Source organism: Lissotriton vulgaris, chromosome 5 (assembly GCF_964263255.1).
Source record: "Lissotriton vulgaris chromosome 5, aLisVul1.2, whole genome shotgun sequence".
NCBI lineage: Eukaryota > Metazoa > Chordata > Amphibia > Caudata > Salamandridae > Lissotriton > Lissotriton vulgaris.
In genome coordinates this window covers 2,031,345,635-2,031,368,573 of record NC_141693.1, presented here as the reverse complement: position 1 = coordinate 2,031,368,573, position 22,939 = coordinate 2,031,345,635, and the positions used below count along the sequence as shown (strand labels likewise).

Here is a 22,939-nt window from a genome sequence, read left to right as displayed (position 1 = left end):
TGAGGCGATGACGATAGACCCCACCTTACATGAAGGGTCCTTTGAGGCCATGACAATCGACCCCACCTTACATGAAGGGTCCTTTCAGGCCATGACGATAGACCCCACCTTACATGAAGGGTCCTTTCAGGCCATGACGATAGACCCCACCTTACATGAAGGGTCCTTTGATGCGATGACAATAGACCCTACCTTACATGAAGGGTCCTTTGAGGCGATGATAGACCCCACCTTACATGAAGGGTCCTTTGAGGCCACGACGATAGACCCCACCTTACACGAAGGGTCCTTTGAGGCCATGACGATCGACCCCACCTTACATGAAGGGTCCTTTGAGGCCATGACGATAGACCCCACCTTACATGAAGGGTCCTTTGATGCGATGACAATAGACCCCACCTTACATGAAGGGTCCTTTGAGGCGATGATAGACCCCACCTTACATGAAGGGTCCTTTGAGGCCACGACGATAGACCCCACCTTACACGAAGGGTCCTTTGAGGCCATGACGATCGACCCCACCTTACATGAAGGGTCCTTTGAGGCTATGATAGACCCCACCTTACATGAAGGGTCCTTTGAGGACATGACGATCGACCCCACCTTACATGAAGGGTCCTTTGATGCGATGACGATAGACCCCACCTTACATGAAGGGTCCTTTGAGGCCATGACGATAGACCCCACCTTACATGAAGGGTCCTTTGAGGCGATGACGATAGACCCCACCTTACATGAAGGGTCCTTTGAGGCCATGACGATCGACCCCACCTTACATGAAGGGTCCTTTGAGGCCATGATAGACCCCACCTTACATGAAGGGTCCTTTGAGGCCATGACGATCGACCCCACCTTACATGAAGGGTCCTTTGAGGCGATGACGATAGACCCCACCTTACACGAAGGGTCCTTTGAGGCGATGACGATAGACCCCACCTTACAAGAAGGGCCCTTTGAGGCGATGACAATAGACCCCACCTTACATGAAGGATCCTTTGAGGCCATGACGATCGACCCCACCTTACATGAAGGGTTCTTTGAGGCCATGACGATCGACCCCACCTTACATGAAGGGTCCTTTGAGGCCATGACGATAGACCCCACCTTACATGAAGGGTCCTTTGAGGCCATGACGATCGACCCCACCTTACATGAAGGGTCCTTTGAGGCCATGACGATAGACCCCACCTAACATGAAGGGTCCTTTGAGGCTGTGACGATAGACCCCACCTTACATGAAGGGTCCTTTGAGGCTGCGATAGACCCCACCTTACATGAAGGGTCCTTTGAGGCCACGACGATAGACCCCACCTTACATGAAGGGTCCTTTGAGGCGATGACGATAGACCCCACCTTACATGAAGGGTCCTTTGAGGCGATGACGATAGACCCCACCTTACATGAAGGGTCCTTTGAGGCGATGACGATAGACCCCACCTTACATGAAGAGTCCTTTGAGGCTGTGATAGACCCCACCTTACATGAAGGGTCCTTGGAGGCGATGATAGACCCCACCTTACATGAAGGGTCCTTGGAGGCGATGATAGACCCCACCTTACATGAAGGGTCCTTTGAGGCCATGACAATAGACCCCACCTTACATGAAGGGTCCTTTGAGGCCATGACGATCGACCCCACCTTACATGAAGGGTCCTTTGAGGCCATGACGATAGACCCCACCTTACATGAAGGGTCCTTTGAGGCGATGACGATAGACCCCACCTTACATGAAGGGTCCTTTGAGGCTATGATAGACCCCACCTTACATGAAGGGTCCTTTGAGGCGATGACGATAGACCCCACCTTACATGAAGGGTCCTTTGAGGCCATGACGATAGACCCCACCTTACATGAAGGGTCCTTTGAGGCTGTGATAGACCCCACCTTACATGAAGGGTCCTTTGAGGCGATGACGATCGACCCCACCTTACATGAAGGGTCCTTTGAGGCTGCGATAGCCCCCACCTTACATGAAGGGTCCTTGGAGGCGATGATAGACCCCACCTTACATGAAGGGTCCTTGGAGGCGATGATAGACCCCACCTTACATGAAGGGTCCTTTGAGGCCATGACAATAGACCCCACCTTACATGAAGGGTCCTTTGAGGCCATGACGATCGACCCCACCATACATGAAGGGTCCTTTGAGGCCATGACGATAGACCCCACCTTACATGAAGGGTCCTTTGAGGCGATGACGCTAGACCCCACCTTACATGAAGGGTCCTTTGAGGCTATGATAGACCCCACCTTACATGAAGGGTCCTTTGAGGCGATGACGATAGACCCCACCTTACATGAAGGGTCCTTTGAGGCCATGACAATCGACCCCACCTTACATGAAGGGTCCTTTCAGGCCATGACGATAGACCCCACCTTACATGAAGGGTCCTTTCAGGCCATGACGATAGACCCCACCTTACATGAAGGGTCCTTTGATGCGATGACAATAGACCCTACCTTACATGAAGGGTCCTTTGAGGCGATGATAGACCCCACCTTACATGAAGGGTCCTTTGAGGCCACGACGATAGACCCCACCTTACACGAAGGGTCCTTTGAGGCCATGACGATCGACCCCACCTTACATGAAGGGTCCTTTGAGGCCATGACGATAGACCCCACCTTACATGAAGGGTCCTTTGATGCGATGACAATAGACCCCACCTTACATGAAGGGTCCTTTGAGGCGATGATAGACCCCACCTTACATGAAGGGTCCTTTGAGGCCACGACGATAGACCCCACCTTACACGAAGGGTCCTTTGAGGCCATGACGATCGACCCCACCTTACATGAAGGGTCCTTTGAGGCTATGATAGACCCCACCTTACATGAAGGGTCCTTTGAGGACATGACGATCGACCCCACCTTACATGAAGGGTCCTTTGATGCGATGACGATAGACCCCACCTTACATGAAGGGTCCTTTGAGGCCATGACGATAGACCCCACCTTACATGAAGGGTCCTTTGAGGCGATGACGATAGACCCCACCTTACATGAAGGGTCCTTTGAGGCCATGACGATCGACCCCACCTTACATGAAGGGTCCTTTGAGGCTATGATAGACCCCACCTTACATGAAGGGTCCTTTGAGGACATGACGATCGACCCCACCTTACATGAAGGGTCCTTTGATGCGATGACGATAGACCCCACCTTACATGAAGGGTCCTTTGAGGCCATGACGATAGACCCCACCTTACATGAAGGGTCCTTTGAGGCGATGACGATAGGCCCGACCTTACATGAAGGGTCCTTTGAGGCCATGACGATCGACCCCACCTTACATGAAGGGTCCTTTGAGGCTATGATAGACCCCGCCTTACATGAAGGGTCCTTTGAGGCGATGACGATAGACCCCACCTTACATGAAGGGTCCTTTGATGCCATGACGATCGACCCCCACCTTACATGAAGGGTCCTTTGAGGCTATGATAGACCCCACCTTACATGAAGGGTCCTTTGAGGCGATGACGAAAGACCCCACCTTACATGAAGGGTCCTTTGAGGCCATGACGATCGACCCCACCTTACATGAAGGGTCCTTTGAGGCGATGACGATAGACCCCACCTTACATGAAGGGTCCTTTGAGGCCATGACGATAGACCCCACCTTACATGAAGGGTCCTTTGAGGCTGTGACGATAGACCCATCTTACATGAAGGGTCCTTTGAGGCGATGACGATCGACCCCACCTTACATGAAGGGTCCTTTGAGGCCATGACGATCGACCCCACCTTACATGAAAGGTCCTTTGAGGCCATGACGATAGACCCCACCTTACATGAAGGGTCCTTTGAGGCCATGACGATCGACCCCACCTTACATGAAGGGTCCTTTGAGGCCATGACGATAGACCCCACCTTACATGAAGGGTCCTTTGAGGCCATGATAGACCCCACCTTACATGAAGGGTCCTTTAAGGCCATGACGATCGACCCCACCTTACATGAAGGGTCCTTTGAGGCCATGACGATAGACCCCACCTTACATGAATGGTCCTTTGAGGCCATGACGATCGACCCCACCTTACATTAATGGGTCCTTTGAGGCCATGACAATAGACCCCACCTTACATGAAGGGTCCTTTGAGGCTGTGACGATAGACCCCACCTTACATGAAGGGTCCTTTGAGGCTGTGTTCGATAGACCCCACCTTACATGAAGGGTCCTTTGAGGCCATGACGATCGACCCCACCTTACATGAAGGGCCCTTTGAGGCGATGATAGACCCCACCTTACATGAAGTGTCTTTTGAGGGCACGATAGACCCCACCTTACATGAAGGGTCCTTTGAGGCGATGACGATCGACCCCACCTTACATGAAGGGTCCTTTGATGCGATGACGATAGACCCCACCTTACATGAAGGGTCCTTTGAGGCCATGACGATAGACCCCACCTTACATGAAGGGTCCTTTGAGGCCATGACGATAGACCCCACCTTACATGAAGGGTCCTTTGAGGACATGACGATAGACCCCACCTTACATGAAGGGTCATTTGAGGCGATGACGATAGACCCCACCTTACATGAAGGGTCATTTGAGGCGATGACGATAGACCCCACCTTACATGAAGGGTCATTTGAGGCGATGATGATAGACCCCACCTTACATGAAGGGTCCTTTGAGGCTGTGATAGACCCCACCTTACATGAAGGGTCCTTTGAGGCGATGACGATAGACCCCACCTTACATGAAGGGTCATTTGAGGCGATGACGATAGACCCCACCTTACATGAAGGGTCCTTTGAGGCGATGACGATCGACCCCACCTTACATGAAGGGTCATTTGAGGCGATGATGATAGACCCCACCTTACATGAAGGGTCCTTTGAGGCTGTGATAGACCCCACCTTACATGAAGGGTCATTTGAGGCGATGATGATAGACCCCACCTTACATGAAGGGTCCTTTGAGGCGATGACGATCGACCCCACCTTACATGAAGGGTCCTTTGAGGCCATGACGATCGACCCCACCTTACATGAAGGGTCCTTTGAGGCCATGACGATAGACCCCACTTTACATGAAGGGTCCTTTGAGGCGATGACGATAGGCCCCACCTTACATGAAGGGTCCTTTGAGGCTGTGATAGACCCCACCTTACATGAAGGGTCCTTTGAGGCGATGATAGACCCCACCTTACATGAAGGGTACTTTGAGGCTGTGATGATAGACTCACCTTACATGAAGGGTCCTTTGAGGCTGTGACGATAGACCCCACCTTACATGAAGGGTCCTTTGAGGCGATGACGATAGACCCCACCTTACATGAAGGGTCCTTTGAGGCCATGACGATAGACCCCACCTTACATGAAGGGTCCTTTGAGGCCATGATAGACCCCACCTTACATGAAGGGTCCTTTGAGGCCATGATAGACCCCACCTTACATGAAGGGTCATTTGAGGCGATGATGATAGACCCCACCTTACATGAAGGGTCCTATGAGGCTGTGATAGACCCCACCTTACATGAAGGGTCATTTGAGGCGATGACGATAGACCCCACCTTACATGAAGGGTCATTTGAGGCGATGACGATAGACCCCACCTTACATGAAGGGTCCTTTGAGGCCATGACGATAGACCCCACCTTACGTGAAGGGCCCTTTGAGGCTATGATAGACCCCACCTTACATGAAGGGTCCTTTGAGGCGATGATAGACCCCACCTTACATGAAGGGTCTTTTGAGGGCACGATAGACCCCACCTTACAGAGGGTATGGAAGAAACCCATTATGTCAGGGGCAGACAATGTGGAGTCTGCTTTATCTAAGTTTAACAAAGCTCTTTCAGAGGCGGTCGAACTGTTGGCTCCTCTTAAACTACACAAATAGTACCCCACATCCAAACATGAGGTGTGATATACTGAACAACTTAGATTGGAGAAACAGGGGTGCAGAAAACCTGAGAAAATATGGAGGAAAACCCACACTGAGGAAAGCAAGGAAGCATACTCCGATGCTTTGTCTACCTATGATAAAAGTATCAGGTTGGCCAGGAGGAACTGTCTTACCTCACAGTGGGCAGAAGCGGGCAACTCCTCCAAAGAACTCTATAAGATTATACAGACCTTTGTGAAACCGGTAGCTTGTGAGAGCCCTGATGACTTCTCCCAATCTCTCTGTGATGATATCTCTCTGTTTTTCGAGAATAAAATAGAGCTGATTTATGAAAAAATCACGAAGGCCACTAGACTCAGGAGTAACGTCATTACTGCTCCCCCATTGTCATTAATACATAATAGTGGCTCGCTAATTGCGTTCCCGGAGGTGAGTCATTCTGATGTCACCTCCCTGATTAGTCAAATCAAAACAGGGTCCCCTGCAGATTTTCTACCTGCTAAAATGGTTGCCTCTTTAGGTAATCTGCTCTGGCCCGAGATTCAGTCAGTAATCAATCTATCCCTCAAGGAGGGACAAGTACCCCAAGAATGGAAGAAAGATGTGCTGAATCCCATCCGGAAGAACGCAGCTTTGCCATGGACAGACCTTTCCAACCTCAGCCCCATCTCCCTTTTGCCTTATCTAAGCAAGATGACCGAGAAACATGTGAATACCCATTTGTCTAATTTCATCGAGGCAGCTGGAGGTCTTGACTACACTCAATCAGGGTTTAGACCTAACTACAGCACCGAATCAGCCCTTCTCTCCGTGACCAATAACATCAGGATGGCACAGGATAGAGGGGGCTCTATGATTCTGGTGCTGTTAGACTTGTCCGCTGCCTTTGACACGGTATCACATGATATTCTTCTCGGTCGTCTGGGGAAGGTAGGGATAGGAGGTTTGGCTCTGTCCTGGCTTGAGAGTTTTCTATCGGGCCGCTCACAAGGTGTCAGATTGGGCTCCCACTATTCCATCTCTAGGGAGCTCACTAAGGGGGTCCCACAAGGCTCATGTCTAAGCCCTACACTCTTTAATGTGTATGTGGCCCCCCCTGGCTGACATCGTGAGAGCGCATGGGTTCACCCCAGTGTCGTATGCTGACGACACTCAGCTTTTGTTTCCATTCCAGACCCTCACCCCTGCAACTAAACAATTGTTTGCTGAAGGTATGAGAGCGGTGTCTGATTGGATGGCCTCTAATTGCCTTCAATGTAATGTAGGGAAAACCGAGGTCATGCTCTTTGGGGAGGCCCCCCTTCTGTGGTCACCAGAATGGTGGCCACTGGACTTAGGACCGGTCCCATGTCCTAAGCAGGTGGTGAAGAATCTAGGGGTGCGGTTAGACCAGGTACTGTTGTTGAAAGAGCACGCAAACCAGGTAACCGGGTCCTGCTTTCGGGTCATCGGACTCTTGAGGCGCGTGTTGACGTTTTTGCCTGACAGTTACAGAAAGACGCTTGTCCAGACCCTTGTGGTCAGCAGGCTGGACTATTGTAACGGCCTCTTTATATCTGCCAATGGGGTACAGCTTGGCAGACTACAAGTGGCTCAAAATGCTGCGGCAAGACTGGTCCTCAATGCCCCAGCTAGGTCACCCTCATGCCCTGTTGGACCCGGCCCGTTGGGCAGGTTCACCCCTAGACTTTTTGCTTTTTCCTAGCCTGTTTATGGAACCTGGTGTTGGTGATTTTAGGCCTCTGCGCACTTTTTCACTGTGGTACAGTGTAAAGTGCTTGAGCTCTCTGTGAATGAATGGTGAGTGACCTGCCCTCCCATAGGAATGAATGGGGAATATGTATGCCCATGGTAGTTCCTGATGCGTGGGGAGTGCAGGGGCGAGTTTGGTATGAGAGAACTCGTGAGAATGAATGCTTCAAAATGATGTATGCGGCATGACTGTGTCTAGTCTAGAAGTACTACTTTTGGAAGTTGGCATATTTGTGTAAGTTGTTGCTGGCGTGTGATTGGCTGGTGAGCCTGGCCCAGAGTGCCTGGGCCTGCTTGTGGATTGACTGTCTGGTTTGAGGATGACAGGGGCTAGAGAGCCCAGGAGGTTGTCTGAAGTCAGCCCATGGATGAAAGGCAGCATCTGCTGCCAGGGAAGTGGGAGGAGATGGCACCTGATAGTGGAGGGCTGTTCCTGTGTAACTACAAAGCTGGCTCCACCTCCCGCTGGGCGACTGACACCTTTGTCCCTGATACTGAAGGGGACTTCCCTCTAAACCAGTCCAGCTGGTTCTCACACTGCCTGCTTCAAAGGACTTCAAAGGATTTTCTGTGTATAAGAAGGGGCTGTGTCCCCTTCCAAAATGTTCTTGTTTCTGACTTGAATCTACCAGGGGCGGGCGCTGCCCAGCCCCTGGATGCCTGGAGGACTCCTGGGGGGACCCCTCTGCCTTGCCTGGGCTGAGGGGGGGACTTTGCTGAACTTTCTGCCCCCCTAAGCACCTTGAAGTGCTTTTTCTTGGCTATAGCGCTTGGGAGCGCTGGATTCGTCTTTCTTGGCGCAGGGAGCGCTTTGGATTTCATTTGGCGCTTAAGAGCGCTTTGTTCCTGCTCCTGGGAGCGCTGTGGATTGTCGTTTAGCGCTGGGAGCGTTTCATTTTACTTTGCAGGTGCCACCCTGCTAGTGGTGGCCCTGGCGAGTGCCCACCTCGCTTATTCTTAATTTTATCTAACTCTGGCTGCCCACGCCGTGATTGCCGCTGCCCGGGGCCAGGAAGAGGACCAGGAGCTGCGGTAGCGAAGATCGAAGCCGCCGCGCTCCTATTGGCCCAGCGAGACGAGCCCCTCCAGTAACGCCGCGCTGGGATTGGCCCAGCGCCGCCGCGTCATCGCCGAGGCCGCGCCCTGATTGACTGACGGCTCAGCATCTCCCAGGGGCTGGTCCCGGGAGCCGCGCTGTCATTGGCTGGCTCCCGGGCGTGTTGTGAAGATGGCCGTGATCACCGCCGGGCCCGGGGAGAGGAGAGAGGATGGCGCTGCATGCGGTGGGTCGGCCGGGCTCACGTGAGCTGAGGGAGCCCGGCGGCATCTGAGGAGGAGGCCCGAGTGAGGAGAGGAGCGGCGGGGGCGCGAGGCACATTGTCGGCGCCTGCCCCCACCGCCAGCAGAGAAGAGCCGCCGCCCGGAGGAGCCGCCCCTGAGGCCCGGTGAGTCTGGGCTGGGACCGGGCGGAGTGGGGCAGAGCAGGGGAGGGGCGCCGGGACACGTTGTCGGTGTCCGCCCCTCCCCCGCAGTAGCGCGAGCTCGCGCTCGAGGCAGAGAAGCCACGAAGGCTTCAAGGGCGGCCCCAGATGGCAGTGGGCCGCCCCAACGTTGCGCCTAGTGCAAGTAGGAAGCCATGAAGGCTTCATGGGCGGCCCCGGTTGGCAGTGGGTCGCCCCAACGTGCACGGAGCCCGGAGAGGCTCCCCGCCCCATTTTTCGTAGTTAGAGCCCTGAGAGGCTCTGGGGGCATTTTGAGAAATTAGAGTCCCCCGTAGGGGACTCCATCGTGAACGGCGCAGAGTCAGGGCGGCCCCAGTTGGCAGCGGGTCGCCCCAACGTTGTCCAGGGCCGTGAGAAGGCTCGAGGGGGCATTGTCTGCAGAGCCTGAGGGCTCCAACGTTTGACCAGTGTTTGTATTAGAGCCTGTGTGGCTCAGGTGGCGCAGATTTGTTCTGGGGGCTACTGAGAGCCCTGCCACAACTTTTTGTGTTCCAGCTGTCCAGCACTTTGTGGGCAGCTGCCACGTTTAGGCTTTTTGGACTTGTGACTGGCGCTGCATGGCAGCGCGCCCTGACATTGGACCCAGGGCACCCTTGCCCCATCAAGGCCAGTTGGCCTAGGGACTGCCACAGGTAGTGGCTTATGTAGTGTTGGCGCAATGTGATTTCTATGCTTTTAAATAGTAATTGCCTACTGTGTGTTTTTGCGCTATTGACTTATGTTATGGCACCTCTGAATGTTTATGCATTATGTGTCTTCCTTTCCATGCGCTGCACCTCTGAATGTTTAGTCATCATGTGTCTTCTTGCGCTGCACCCCTGAATGTATTTTATTGCATCATGTGCTCTATTATTACTCCTCTGAATGTGTTTATGCATCATGGGTAAGGTGTTCTGGTTTATGCCCCTAAATGTGTTTATACTTAGGTGGTTGTCTTTTCTACTCCTCTGAATGTAGGTTTATTGCATCATGAGTAATGTATTCTTTCTTAGACCCCTAAATGCTGTGTGATACTTAGGTGGTTCTGCTTTCTTAGTACAGGTGGTCCTAGTAAGGTCCTGGTTCCTGTTACCAGTGGTTACTGGTTGTTATCTTTGATTATTACTTGATATTCTACGTTTTATCTAGAAGTGCTATATCTGAATATGACAGTGGCTCTTGTGGCCCTGTCTTGTGTACATAATCCCTGTGAATATTGCCCGTGCCAGTTGGCACAATGTATATGTGTGATTTTATCTGATATGGTTTTACAATACAAAAGTTATTTTTATAATAACCTTGTGTGGAGTCTCTTCTGTGGTGTGCCTAGTATGTTGTTGCTGTTGTGCGCTGGCGCAAATGCTTTACACATTGCCTCCGAGTTTAGCCTGTCTGCTCGTGCCAAGCTACCAAGGGGGTGAGCAGGGGTTATCTTGGCGTGTGACTTCCTTGCCCTGACTAGAATGGTGGTTTCTGCCAGGCTTTGGCGTCAGCCTTAGCCTACCAGAAATAGCCAGTTCTAACACGCCCCCTCCTGGAGAAACTTTACTGGTTGCCCATTCGGCAACGGGTCAAATTTGAAATCTGTTGTATAATACACAAAGCCTCTTTGGCTCGGGCCCTAAATACAATTATTTTATTTTATTTTATTTTATAAACTTGTATGGCGCAACAGCTACCCAAAAAGGGTTTCCCGGCGCCTGAGAACACAGCATCATAGATGGACGAGTATAGCTGGCGCATTCAGGTTACTGATCGAACAACCAGGTTTTTATCGCTTTACGGAAATTTGAGAGATTTCCCTCCTTTCTTATGTGAATTGGAAGAGAATTCCATATAGTGGGACCCAGGTGGGAAAAGGATCTTCCTCCCATCCTGGAGAGCCTGACATGTACTTTAAGGCCTTAAATCTGATACGACTTTCCACCTTCAACCAATGCAGTTCACGTAAGTAAGGAGACACACTAGAGTTTTTGGGGATGTGGCAGAGAAGTCGGGCAGCCGTGTTTTGAACAAGTTGTAGTCTTTTTATGACTGCTTTATTTGCCCCCAAATACAAGATGTTCCCGTAGTCAAGCCGGGATGTGATTAAGGCATTGACTACTGTTTTTTGCATGGGGACCGGCAGCATCCACAGAATCTTCTTGAGCCATTTGATAATGGTGAAGCAGAGACCCACTACCTTACTTGCCTGTTGCTTCATGGACAAAGTCTGTGTTTCGTCGACTTCCGGGCAGCCTTTGATTTGGTGGACAGGGCAAAACTATGGGAGTGCCTGATCAAATATGAAATCCCGGTGTGCTTACTAGAAATCTTGAAGGAATTACATAAAGGGAACTGGGCCCAAGTCATTAAAGACACACAAGGGGCGCTGACAAAGAGAATTGGAATAGGGAACGGGCTGAGACAGGGCTGCGTCCTAGCTCCGCTCCTTTTTTCAATATTTCTAGCGGATCTGCCAGCAGCGCTGGAGGTGGAAAGAAGCGCGAGCCCGAGAATAAATAGTAGAAAGGTCTCATGTTTGCTATACGCAGACGACCTTGTGATTACTGACTTGACAGAACTCGGGCTACAAAGAAAACTAAACGCATTCCATGATTACTGTAAGGATAAATTGCTTACAGTGAACATGGAAAAAACAAAAATCATGTGCTTCGGCAAAAGGACCAAGAATTTTAGTTGGTACCTAGATAGAACAAAACTAGAAACAGTAAAAGAATATAAATATCTAGGCCTTTGGTTTGAATCCTCCTTAAAATGGGACGTACATCTGGGACACCAAAACGCAAAAGCATCTTCCTCTATCAGTGGCCTGAAAAAATTCAATAAAAACTATGGGGACATGTCACACAAACCGCTATTAAAAGCATATGAGCCCATGATACCGCCCCAAGTACTGTATGGTGCAGAAGTGCTCCTTCTAAGCGGAAAGGGAGGCTGGGATCGGGAAGGTAGGGCCCTGAAAACATTATTGTCACTGCCAAAGTCATCAATGATACAGGCTGTTAGACTGGAAACAGATATGATTGGATGGAATACCTTGGCCAAAATGGCAATGATAAGATTCTGGAAACGCCAATCACAGGGGCTAGGGGAAAAGGTCTCACTTTGGTGTAGTGAGGAAATCCGCCACAGTAACCTAAGATGGGCATTAGATGCTAAAAGAAAAATAAAGGAAATAATTGGGAACCTAAAAGTGGGAGTAAACCAAAATTCCCTAGATGTGGAGTTCACGAAGAGTGCACTTAGAGCACAAGGAAGGGAGTACTCCAGAAGCCAGGATATAGGATATCTAAGAAACAAAAAATCTGTGGTAAATATGATAGAAGCATGGGAATACGAGACGGGGTACCCATACCTAGAAACCTTGCCAAATTACGCTTTTAGGTGGGAGATACTAAAAATTCGAATTGGCATCATCCCTTGGCAAATGGAGGGGAGAGTTAAGGCAGAAATGTTATACCCAGATGGTATATGTAAATGTGGCTTGGGAGCCAAGTGTGAAATGTTACATATACTTCTTGATTGCTTGACATGTCTAAAAGTGAGACAACGGTTCCTACGTCCTTTATTCATAAAACATGGCATAAGACAACGTGTACAAGCAACAAACTTGTTGATAGGAATCGAAAATCTAGAAATAGCAATTGCTCTTGGTAACTACCTGAAAGAGATAAATCGCTTAGCGCAGGAAGCTAAAAACTAAAGTATGAGGGATTGCAAGCCCATAAGACATCAGATAGTACTGTAATGAGCAACATATCAAAATTGTCTATTTTAAATGTAACAATCTCCAATTTTATTATGTATAGCATGTGTTTTAAATTCTTTTTTAACGATTTTATAATTTTTAAAATTGTGTACAGTTTTGTTTGTTTATTGATGTGACGCAGCTCTACTTTGGATCTCATTGTTTAAAGACTACGGTCTAAATAAACAGAGTTTCTCTCTCTCTCTCTCATTGACTACTGTTTTTTGCATGGGGACCGGCAGCATCCACAGAATCTTTTTGAGCCATTTGATAATGGTGAAGCAGAGACCCACTACCTTACTTGCCTGTTGCTTCATGGACAGAGTGTTGTCTAGAATCACTCCCAAGTTTCTTGCCTGGGTCACTGGCGTAGGAAGATCACCCATCTGTGTAGGCCAGTGTGTTGAATTCCAGAGCTCAGGCTGTTTGCCCAGAAGGAGGATCTCCGTCTTGTCTCCATTTAATTTTAACTGGTTAGTTGACATCCAGTTGAAGATGTTCAGAAGACCATTTTTGAGAGAAGACGACGATGAGGATTGGGGTTCCGATAGTGAAAAGACAATTTGTGAGTCGTCTGCGTATGTCATAAAAGTGAGTCCAGCTTTCTTCACTAAATCTGCCAGGGGTCTCAGATATAAATTGAAGAAAAGTGGACTAAAAATGGAGCCCTGTGGGACCCCATGAGGGGAGTTGAAGTTTCCCGAGCTTGGCTGAAAAATTCAACCTCTACAAGCCTGGACGTCTCCTGCGTTCCAGTAATCAACTGTTGCTTCAGATCCCTCATGTTAGGAGGGCTAGACAGGGAGGCCGAGCACGGTCTTATAAGGGTCCCACCCTTTGGAACACGCTCCACCTCACACTGAGGCAAAACACCAACCTTCAGGCCTTTAGGAAATCTCTTAAAACACACTTGTTCCTGACATCCTAATTCTGTGCACCGCCTAGCTATATCTTGGGCACCCTAGATGAACACAAGCGCGGAGATACCCCTTCGGGGGTCGAGTCCCGCGCAATACAAGCACACAAATAAATAAATAAATAAATTACACGAGGGCCCCTTTGAGGCGATGACAATAGAACCCACCTTAAATGAAGGGTCCTTTGAGGCCAAAAAGATAGACCCCACCCTACATAAAGGGTTCTTTGAGGCCTTAATGATAAACCGACCTATGATGATAAACCCACCTATGATGATAGAGCCCTCCTTGCCGCTTGGTGTGGTCCTGGAGTTGTGAGGAGGGACAGGTCTGAAGGTTTCTCTCCAGTCTCTCTTTGGTGGCTGCACACTGCTTACTGCTGAGAATCTCCAATAAGGACTTCCCAGGAAAGAAGCCCATCACCAGGGGCTCTGCCTAGAAAGAGAGAAAGAAGGAGAGAGTGAGCACTGCATACACCTGACCAGAGGAGAGTGAGCACTACAAGCAACCGACCAGAGGAGTGAGCATAGCATGCACCCGAGCAGGGGAGAGAGAGCATAGCACGCACCCGACTAGGGGAGAGTGAGCACTACAAGCACCCGACCAGAGGAGAGTGAGCACTGCAAGCACTGACCAGAGGAGAGTGAGCACTGCAAGCACCTGACCAGAGGAGAGTGAGCACTACAAGCAACCGACCAGAGGAGTGAGCACTGCACGCACCCAACCAGGGGAGAGTGAGCATAGCATGCACCCGAGCAGGGGAGAGAGAGCATAGCACGCACCCGACTAGGGGAGAGTGAGCACTACAAGCACCCGACCAGAGGAGAGTGAGCACTGCAAGCACTGACCAGAGGAGAGTGAGCACTGCAAGCACCTGACCAGAGCAGATTGAGCACTGCATGCACCGACCAGAGGAGAGTGAGCACTACAAGCAACCAACCAGAGGAGTGAGCACTGCACGCATCCGACCAGAGGAGAGTGAGCACTACAAGCACCCGACCAGAGGAGAGTGAGCACTGCAAGCACCTGACCAGAGGAGAGTAAGCACTGCACGGACTCGACCAGAGGAGAGTGAGCACTGCAAGCACCTGACCAGAGGAGAGTAAGCACTGCATGCACCCGACCAGGGGAGAGTGAGCATAGCACGCACCCGACTAGGGGAGAGTGAGCACTGCACGCACCGACCAGAGGAGAGTGAGCACAGCATGCACCCGACCAGGGATAGTGAGGACTACAAGCACCCGACCAGAGGAGAGGGAGCACAGCATGCACCGACTAGGGATATTGAGCACATCACGCACCGGAGCAGGGACAGTGAGCACTGCACGCACCCGACCAGGGATAGTGAGCACTGCACTCACCCGATCAGGGATAGTGAGCACTGCACGCCCCTGACCAGGGATAGTGAGCGCTGCACGCACCCGACCAGTGACAATGAGCACTGTATGCACCCGACCAGAGGAGAGTGAGCACTGTATGCACCCGACCAGATGAGAGTGAGCACTACAAGCACCCGACCAGAGGAGAGTGAGCACTACAAGCACCCGACCAGAGGAGAGTGAGCACTACAAGCAACCGACCAGAGGAGAGTGAGCACTGCATGCACCCGGCCAGATGAGAGTGAGCACTGCACGCACCCTACCAGAGGAGAGTGAGCACTGTATTCACCCGTCCAGAGGAGAGTGAGCACTGCACGCACCCGACCAGAGGAGAGTGAGCACTACAAGCACCCGACCAGAGGAGAGTGAGCACTGTATGCACCCGACCAGATGAGAGTGAGCACTACAAGCAACCGACCAGAGGAGAGTGAGCACTGCACGCACCGACCAAGGGAAAGTGAGAACTACAAGCAACCGACCAGAGGAGAGTGAGCACTGCATGCACCCGACCAGAGGAGAGTGAGCACTGCACGCACCCGACCAGAGGAGAGTGAGCACTACAAGCACCCGACCAGAGGAGAGTGAGCACTGTATGCACCCGACCAGATGAAAGTGAGCACTGCACGCACCCGACCAAAGGAGAGTGAGCACTACAAGCAACCGACCAGAGGAGAGTGAGCACTGCACGCACCCGACCAAGGGAAAGTGAGAACTACAAGCAACCGACCAGAGGAGAGTGAGCACTGCACGCACCCGACCAGGGGAGAGTGAGCATAGCACGCACCCGACTAGGGGAGAGTGAGCACTGCATGCACCCGACACTGCATACACCCAACCAGAGGAGAGTGAGCACTGCACGCACCGGACCAGGGATAGTGAGCACTGCACGCACCCAACCAACGGAGAGTGAGAACTACAAGCACCTGACCAGGGAGAGTGAGCACTGCACGCACCCGACCAGGGGAGAGTGAGCATAGCACGCACCCGACTAGGGGAGATTGAGCACTGCACGCACCCGACCAGGGGAGAGTGAGCTGAAGTAGTGTGGCTCACTGGTTAGAGGCGGCAGACCCGAGAGCAGAGGATGGCCCGGGACCAGGGTTCGATTCCCGGCGCGGCAGGTTTCTGGACCAGGGTCAGCGGACTCGATAATTCTCTCGCCTCGGTGCCCACTCTGATCAGCGATCACACTCTGCAACTCTGGGCATTAGCTTGCCTCATCTTCACTAACGGCCCCACCAGACCGCCGGGGATGCCTGGTCTCACCCTGGAGATACCCATTAAGGGACCATCTCTCAGGGAAGCCAGGAAGGGTTTCGCAGCGGTCGAAGCGCCTTGGGACCCTACGGGTAAGTAGTGCGCTATATAAATGCCTATACATTTACATACATTTACATAGCATGCACCCGACTAGGGGAGAGTGAGCACTGCAAGCACCTGACTAGGGGAGAGTGAGCACTGCATGCACCTGACCAGGGATAGTGAGCACTGCAAGCACCCGACCAGGGGAGAGTGAGCACTGCACGGACCCGACCAGAGGAGAGTGAGCACTGCACACACCCGACCAGGGATAGTAAACACTGCCCGCACCCGATCAGGGATAGGGAGCACTGCAAGCACCCGACCAGGGATAGTGAGCACTGCACACACCTGACCAGAGGAGAGTGAGCACTGCACGCACCCAACCAGTGATAGTGAGCACTGCATGCACCCGACCAGGGACAGTGAGCACTGCACGCCCCGACCAGAGGAGAGTGGGCACTGCACGCACCCGACCAGAGGAGAGTGAGCACTGCACGCACCCGACCAGGGGAGAGTGAGCACTGCAAGCACCCGACCAGAGGAGAGTGAGCACTGCATGCTCCCTACCAGAGGAGAATGAGCACTGCACGCATCCGACCAGGAATAGTGAGAACTGCACGCACCCGACCAGAGGAGAGTGAGCACTGCACGCACCCAACTAGAGGAGAGTGAGCACTGCACGCACCTGACCAGGGGAGAGTGAACACTGCAAGCACCCGACAAGAGGAGAGTGAGCACTGCATGCACCCGACCAGAGGAGAGTGAGCACTGCACGCACTCAACCAGGGATAGTGAGCACTGCACACACCCAACCAGAGGAAAGTGAGCACTGCACGCACCCAACCAGAGGAGAGTGAGCACTGCACACACCCAACCAGTGATAGTGAGCACTGCATGCACCCGACTAGGGATAGTGAGCACTGCAAGCACCCGACCAGAGGAGAGTGAGCACTGCACGCACCCGACCAGGGATAGTGAGCACTGCACGGACCCAACCAGAGGAGAGTGAGCACTGCACGGACCCAACCAGGGACAGTAAGTACTGCACGCACCCAACAAGGGATAGTGAGCACTGCACGCACCCGACATGGGACAGTGAGCACTGTATGCACCCGACCAGAGGAGATTGAGCACTGCACACATTCAACCAGTAATAGTGAGCACTACAAGCACCCGACCAGAGGAGAGTGAGCACTACAAGCAACCGACCAGAGGAGAGTGAGCACTGCACGCACCGGACCAGAGGAGAGTGAGCACTACAAGCACTTGACCAGAGGAGAGTGAGCAATGCACGCACCCGACCAGAGGACAGTGAGCACTGCACGCACCCGACCAGGGGAGAGTGAGCACTACAAGCATCCGACCAGAAGAGAGTGAGCACTGCAAGCACCCGACCAGAGGACAGTGAGCACATCACGCACCCGACCAGGGGAGAGTGAGCACTGCACGCACCCAAACAGGGATAGAGAGGACTACAAGCACCCGACCAGAGGAGGGTGAGCATATCACGCACCCGACCAGAGGAGAGTGAGCACTGCATGCACTCAACCAGTGATAGTGAGCACTGCACGATCAGGGGAGAGTGAGCACTACATGTACCCGACCAGCTGAGAGCAATCACCCGACTAGTGATAGTGAGCACTGCACGCTCCTGACAAGGGAGACAGTGAGCACTTCACGCACCCGATCAGCGGAGTGTGAGCACCGCACGCCCCCGACCAGGAGAGAGTTAGCACTGCACGCACCCAACCAGGGACAATAGGCACTGTATGCCACCCGACTAGGGATACTGAGCCCTGCTCTCAGTCAGTCAGTCAAATTAACTTTATTCGATTTGATAAAATCATACAAAGTACATAAAAACAGTATTATTTACAGTTAAAAAAGAATTAAACAATTTCATTTGTCAGCAAGTTAATTTGATTAAATAAATGCATTTAAAATATTTAAAAGACCAGTTATGTACATACATTTTCCAAATACATGCTCCTTCTAGCTCTGGTTGCTGCCACCAGGAAATTGGCCATGGCAAAAGTAATACAAATGTTGCCCAATGATTGTAAATATAGCATTGCTGGTCTCACCTGGGAGAAGCCCGCTTCTCTTAGGACTGGTAGCAGGTATTTTTTTCTTTGGGCGGAGAAGAAGTCACAAAACATAACAAAATGTAAACTGTCTTGAACAGAAAAATTGTCACAGGTGCAAGGTGGTGCTAACTCAGGTTTCGTCCATTTGTTAAAATTGCCCAAATAAAAATGAATAATGTTAAATCTGAACCTTGTTAACAAAAATCTGTGGAAGGGGTTTGTGACAAAACATAAATAAGGCTCAATTGCAAGTGACTGGAGTGTTAAGTAGTGTGTTCGGACGGAGGGTTTGGATAATTCAACTTCTTTTCGCAACATGTATGCCCTAGACATAAACTGTTTTTTTATGAAACACACATCCTGCTATGTGATACACGAGGGAGAGGTGAATAAATCAGGGCGTCCTAGTTCATTAAAACATTTGTGCAAATACGCCAGCCAAGGTATCGTGTGGCTGTATTCCAAACTCATCACATCCCTCATGATCATGTGGTTTAATGATAGTTCAGGGTTTAGCCAGGTCTTAAGCCAGTATGTTAGTGGAGCCAGTCTCAGTTTGTCCTGGATATAATCCATACCAAGTTCTGAATGAATGGAAAAAACCGGGGAGGATTGGGGGAGGGACAGGACTGAACGTAGAAAACTATTCTCCGCTACCTGGATTTTGTCTAGGCGTACGTAGCCCCATAGGGAGGCACCATACAAGGCCACGGGAAGGGTTTTGCTGTTATAAACCTGGATAATGGCCTTCATAGGTCCCTGCTCTCAGAAGAGAGTCTGACCAGGAGAGAGTTGTGCACAAGAACTGTATCTATCCTGCCTTGTGTACATTGTCCTAGCACAGCACGTGTGCTCTGAGATAATCCAACCTCGATCGCTTGCCCAAGTCTAGGATTATTGTGAGGATGCAAGCATGTTAGAAGGGCGGTCTCAGGGGAGGACAGATTTCGCACCTGACCACCCTGGGACCCACCTCTCCTAGGAACACAGCCGAGCACTGGCGGGAGACCCTCAGGGTGAGGATCTCGAATCTAGAATCATACGCGCTGCACTAGCACCACTCAACAGAGAGACACCAGACTGAAGGTTTAAGAGAACGTATTCTTTATCTCTTTAAATAAAAATGGATCTTTATGATCCGCAGTTTCTCAAGTACAGGCGAGCAAGGGCTCGAAGAGTCTTGGTAGGGGTAGGGTAGCGGGACAGTCTCAGAGTTCAAAGTATCTGGCGCACAGCTCTCAATACTCGAGCTGGGGGATACGGGGTGGTCTTGGGTCCAGCCGGACCAGGATAGTCTCTCGAGACGCGATCGAATCAGCAGGGCTCGAGCAAGGAGGTCGTGTCTTACGGTTTCGGGGAGCCGCGATCGAATCAGCAGGGCTCAAGAGTTCTCAAGGTAGCAGGGGAGCCGCAACAGCGTCAGCAGGGCTCGGTGATCTTCTTCGGTAGCAGTGAAGCCGCGACAGCGTCAGCAGGGCTCGGTGATCTTCTCGGTTGCAGAGGAGCCGCGACAGCGTCAGCAGGGCTCGGATAGTTCTTCGGATAGTAGGAGAGCCGCGACGAAGTCAGCAGGGCTAGGGTCTCTTCGGTTGTAAAGGTGGAGCCACGACCAGGTCAGCAGGGCTCTCGTAGTCCAGGATACAACTGCCTGAGCCGCCCTTGATATATGACTCCCTTCCTTTGATGTCCGGAGTCCTCGCAGGCGGAGGTCTTAGCACCTGGGGGCTGGTTGTTGGGGGTTCTGCCTCAGCGGCTCCTTTCATCCTTTCAAGTTGGGTCTGGAGGGATCCCAGACACTCTGCAGGCTTGGAGCCAGCCCTCAGGGAGGCCGGATGGGAGATCGAAACTCATCTCTCAAGGGGAGGTGGAAGGTGTGACCAAGCTACTCCTCCCTCTCTCGCTCACAGGGAGTGCTCTACCCCCTGGCTGGGGATGGCGCCATCGGCCGAGGTCGGGCTGGGGCCGGGGCGGCCATCTAAGGTGCAGAGACATGGGCCTCGGCCTCGGATACCTGGAAAATGGGGGACGACGACAGGAAGCCCAGGGTCGGGGAGGTGTATCATGGCGGGAAGGGTCGGGTGGTTCAGGGTCTTGGGGAGCTGTCTGGGTCAGGGGTGACCACGCCACGAGGCCGGGTCTAACAAAGCACCCATGTGTGATATACTTGTAAGCATGGATACACTTCTGTATAGGATTACTGTAAGTATGAGGACACTACATGCTGGATTCCCATAAGCATGGGAGCACCCTTGCGTAGGCTGCTTGTAAGCATGGGAGCACCCTTGCATCGGCTGCTTGTAAGCATGGGAGCACCCTTGCGTAGGCTGCTTGTAAGCATGGGAGCACCCTTGCATCGGCTGCTTGTAAGCATGGGAGCACCCTTGCGTAGGCTGCTTGTAAGCATGGGAGCACCCTTGCGTAGGCTGCTTGTAAGCATGGGAGCACCCTTGCATCGGCTGCTTGTAAGCATGGGAGCACCCTTGTGTAGGCTGCTTGTAAGCATGGGAGCACCCTCTGTTGTAATTCGGCAGCGATTGCGTTAGCATTGGCAGAAGCCATCCTGTATTTAGAGGTTATCTTATGCGTTTTGTGGAATCCATTTTGTATTTCTGGCAGCTATCTTGTTTGCCATGTGCTACCACGTGTGTGCTATGCGCTCTGTCCTACCTTGCTGTTTTCTGCTCTTGGAATCTGCCTAGAGACAGGTTATATTTAGTTTCTTCTGCTTCGCACATGCTCAGTTGATTAGTCTGTAAGTCTGTAACTGTCAGAATGTGTTCACCAGAACTGTTAGCTCCTCCCACTTGTTGAATGTGCATTTTCTGTATGACCCTATATGTACCTAAACCTTATTCTTATACTTGTACCACCTTCTTTTGAGCCCGTGTGTGGGTATAAAAGGACCAAGCTCCTTCCATTCAGTGTGCTACTTCATACATTACCGAAGGGTGTTGTGTGAAGGTAGTTCCACCTCATGGTATTAATAAATCTTGTATTTTCTATTCCAGTTTCTGTGCCAACTTCTATTCTATGGTCTGAGGACTCTGTGCAGAGAAGGGCGAACCCCTAGCACTGGTAGGCCTTGCTGAGGCCCATTACTACACCTTGCATAGGCTGCTTGTAAGCATGGGAGCACCCTTGTGTAGGCTGCTTGTAAGCATGGGAGCACCCTTGCGTAGGCTGCTTGTAAGCATGGGAGCACCCTTGTGTAGGCTGCTTGTAAGCATGGGAGCACCCTTGCATAGGCTGCTTGTAAGCATGGGAGCACCCTTGTGTAGGCTGCTTGTAAGCATGGGAGCACCCTTGCGTAGGCTGCTTGTAAGCATGGGAGCACCTATGCATAGGCTGCTTGTAAGCATGTGAGCACCCTTGCGTAGGCTGCTTGTAAGCATGGGAGCACCTATGCATAGGCTGCTTGTAAGCATGTGAGCACCCTTACGTAGGCTGCTTGTAAGCATGGGAGCACCCTTGCGTAGGCTGCTTGTAAGCATGGGAGCACCCTTGCATAGGCTGCTTGTAAGCATGGGAGCACCTCTGTGTAGAATTACTGTAAGCATGGGAGAACCTGCACCCAGGATACACATAATCTCAGAAGCCCCCAGATACAGGACTTTTACACTTGGGGCACTGTCAAGCACAACAACACAAAACATGGATGCACATGCATGTAGGATCGCTGAAAGCACAGGGCACCTGTGCATGGAAGAGCTGTAAGCACTGAAGGGATCCCTGTGCTGAGGTGTAAGCACGGGGCAGCTGTGCATGGAAGAGCTGTAACACCGAAGGGATCCCTGCGCAGAGGTGTAAGCACAGGGCATCTGTGCATGAAAGAGCTGTAAGCACCAAAGGGATCCCTGCGCAGAGGTGTAAGCACGGGGCACATGTCCATGAAAGAGCTGTAAGCACCGAAGGGATCCCTGCGCAGAGGTGTAAGCACGGGGCACCTGTCCATGAAAGAGCTGTAAGCACCGAAGGGATCCCTGTGCAGAGGTGTAAGCACGGGGCACCTGTCCATGAAAGAGCTGTAAGCACCGAAGGGATCCCTGCGCAGAGGTGTAAGCACGGGGCACCTGTGCATGGAAGAGCTGTAGCACCGAAGGGATCCCTGCGCAGAGGTGTAATCACAGGGCATCTGTGCATGAAAGAGCTGTAAGCACCAAAGGGATCCCTGCGCAGAGGTGTAAGCACGGGGCACCTGTCCATGAAAGAGCTGTAAGCACCGAAGGGATCCCTGCGCAGAGGTGTAAGCACGGGGCACCTGTGCATGGAAGAGCTGTAGCACCGAAGGGATCCCTGCGCAGAGGTGTAAGCACAGGGCATCTGTGCATGAAAGAGCTGTAAGCACCAAAGGGATCCCTGCGCAGAGGTGTAAGCACGGGGCACCTGTCCATGAAAGAGCTGTAAGCACCGAAGGG

General features: G+C 51.8%; 1 protein-coding gene across 4 annotated transcripts in view; it reads right to left on the bottom strand.

Moving 5' to 3' along the window:
• The window catches only part of TTC16 (tetratricopeptide repeat domain 16), a 589,702-nt gene that overhangs the window by 105,920 nt on the left and 460,843 nt on the right, over positions 1 to 22,939 (bottom strand). For 3 of the 4 annotated variants that reach the window (XM_086924938.1, XM_086924936.1, XM_086924940.1), the window contains one exon: positions 14,025 to 14,191. In XM_086924938.1, coding sequence (XP_086781064.1) covers positions 14,025 to 14,191 — 167 coding nt within the window. The remainder of the gene's footprint in view (positions 1 to 14,024; positions 14,192 to 22,939) is intronic. The other variant, XM_086924937.1, reaches the window with a different exon arrangement.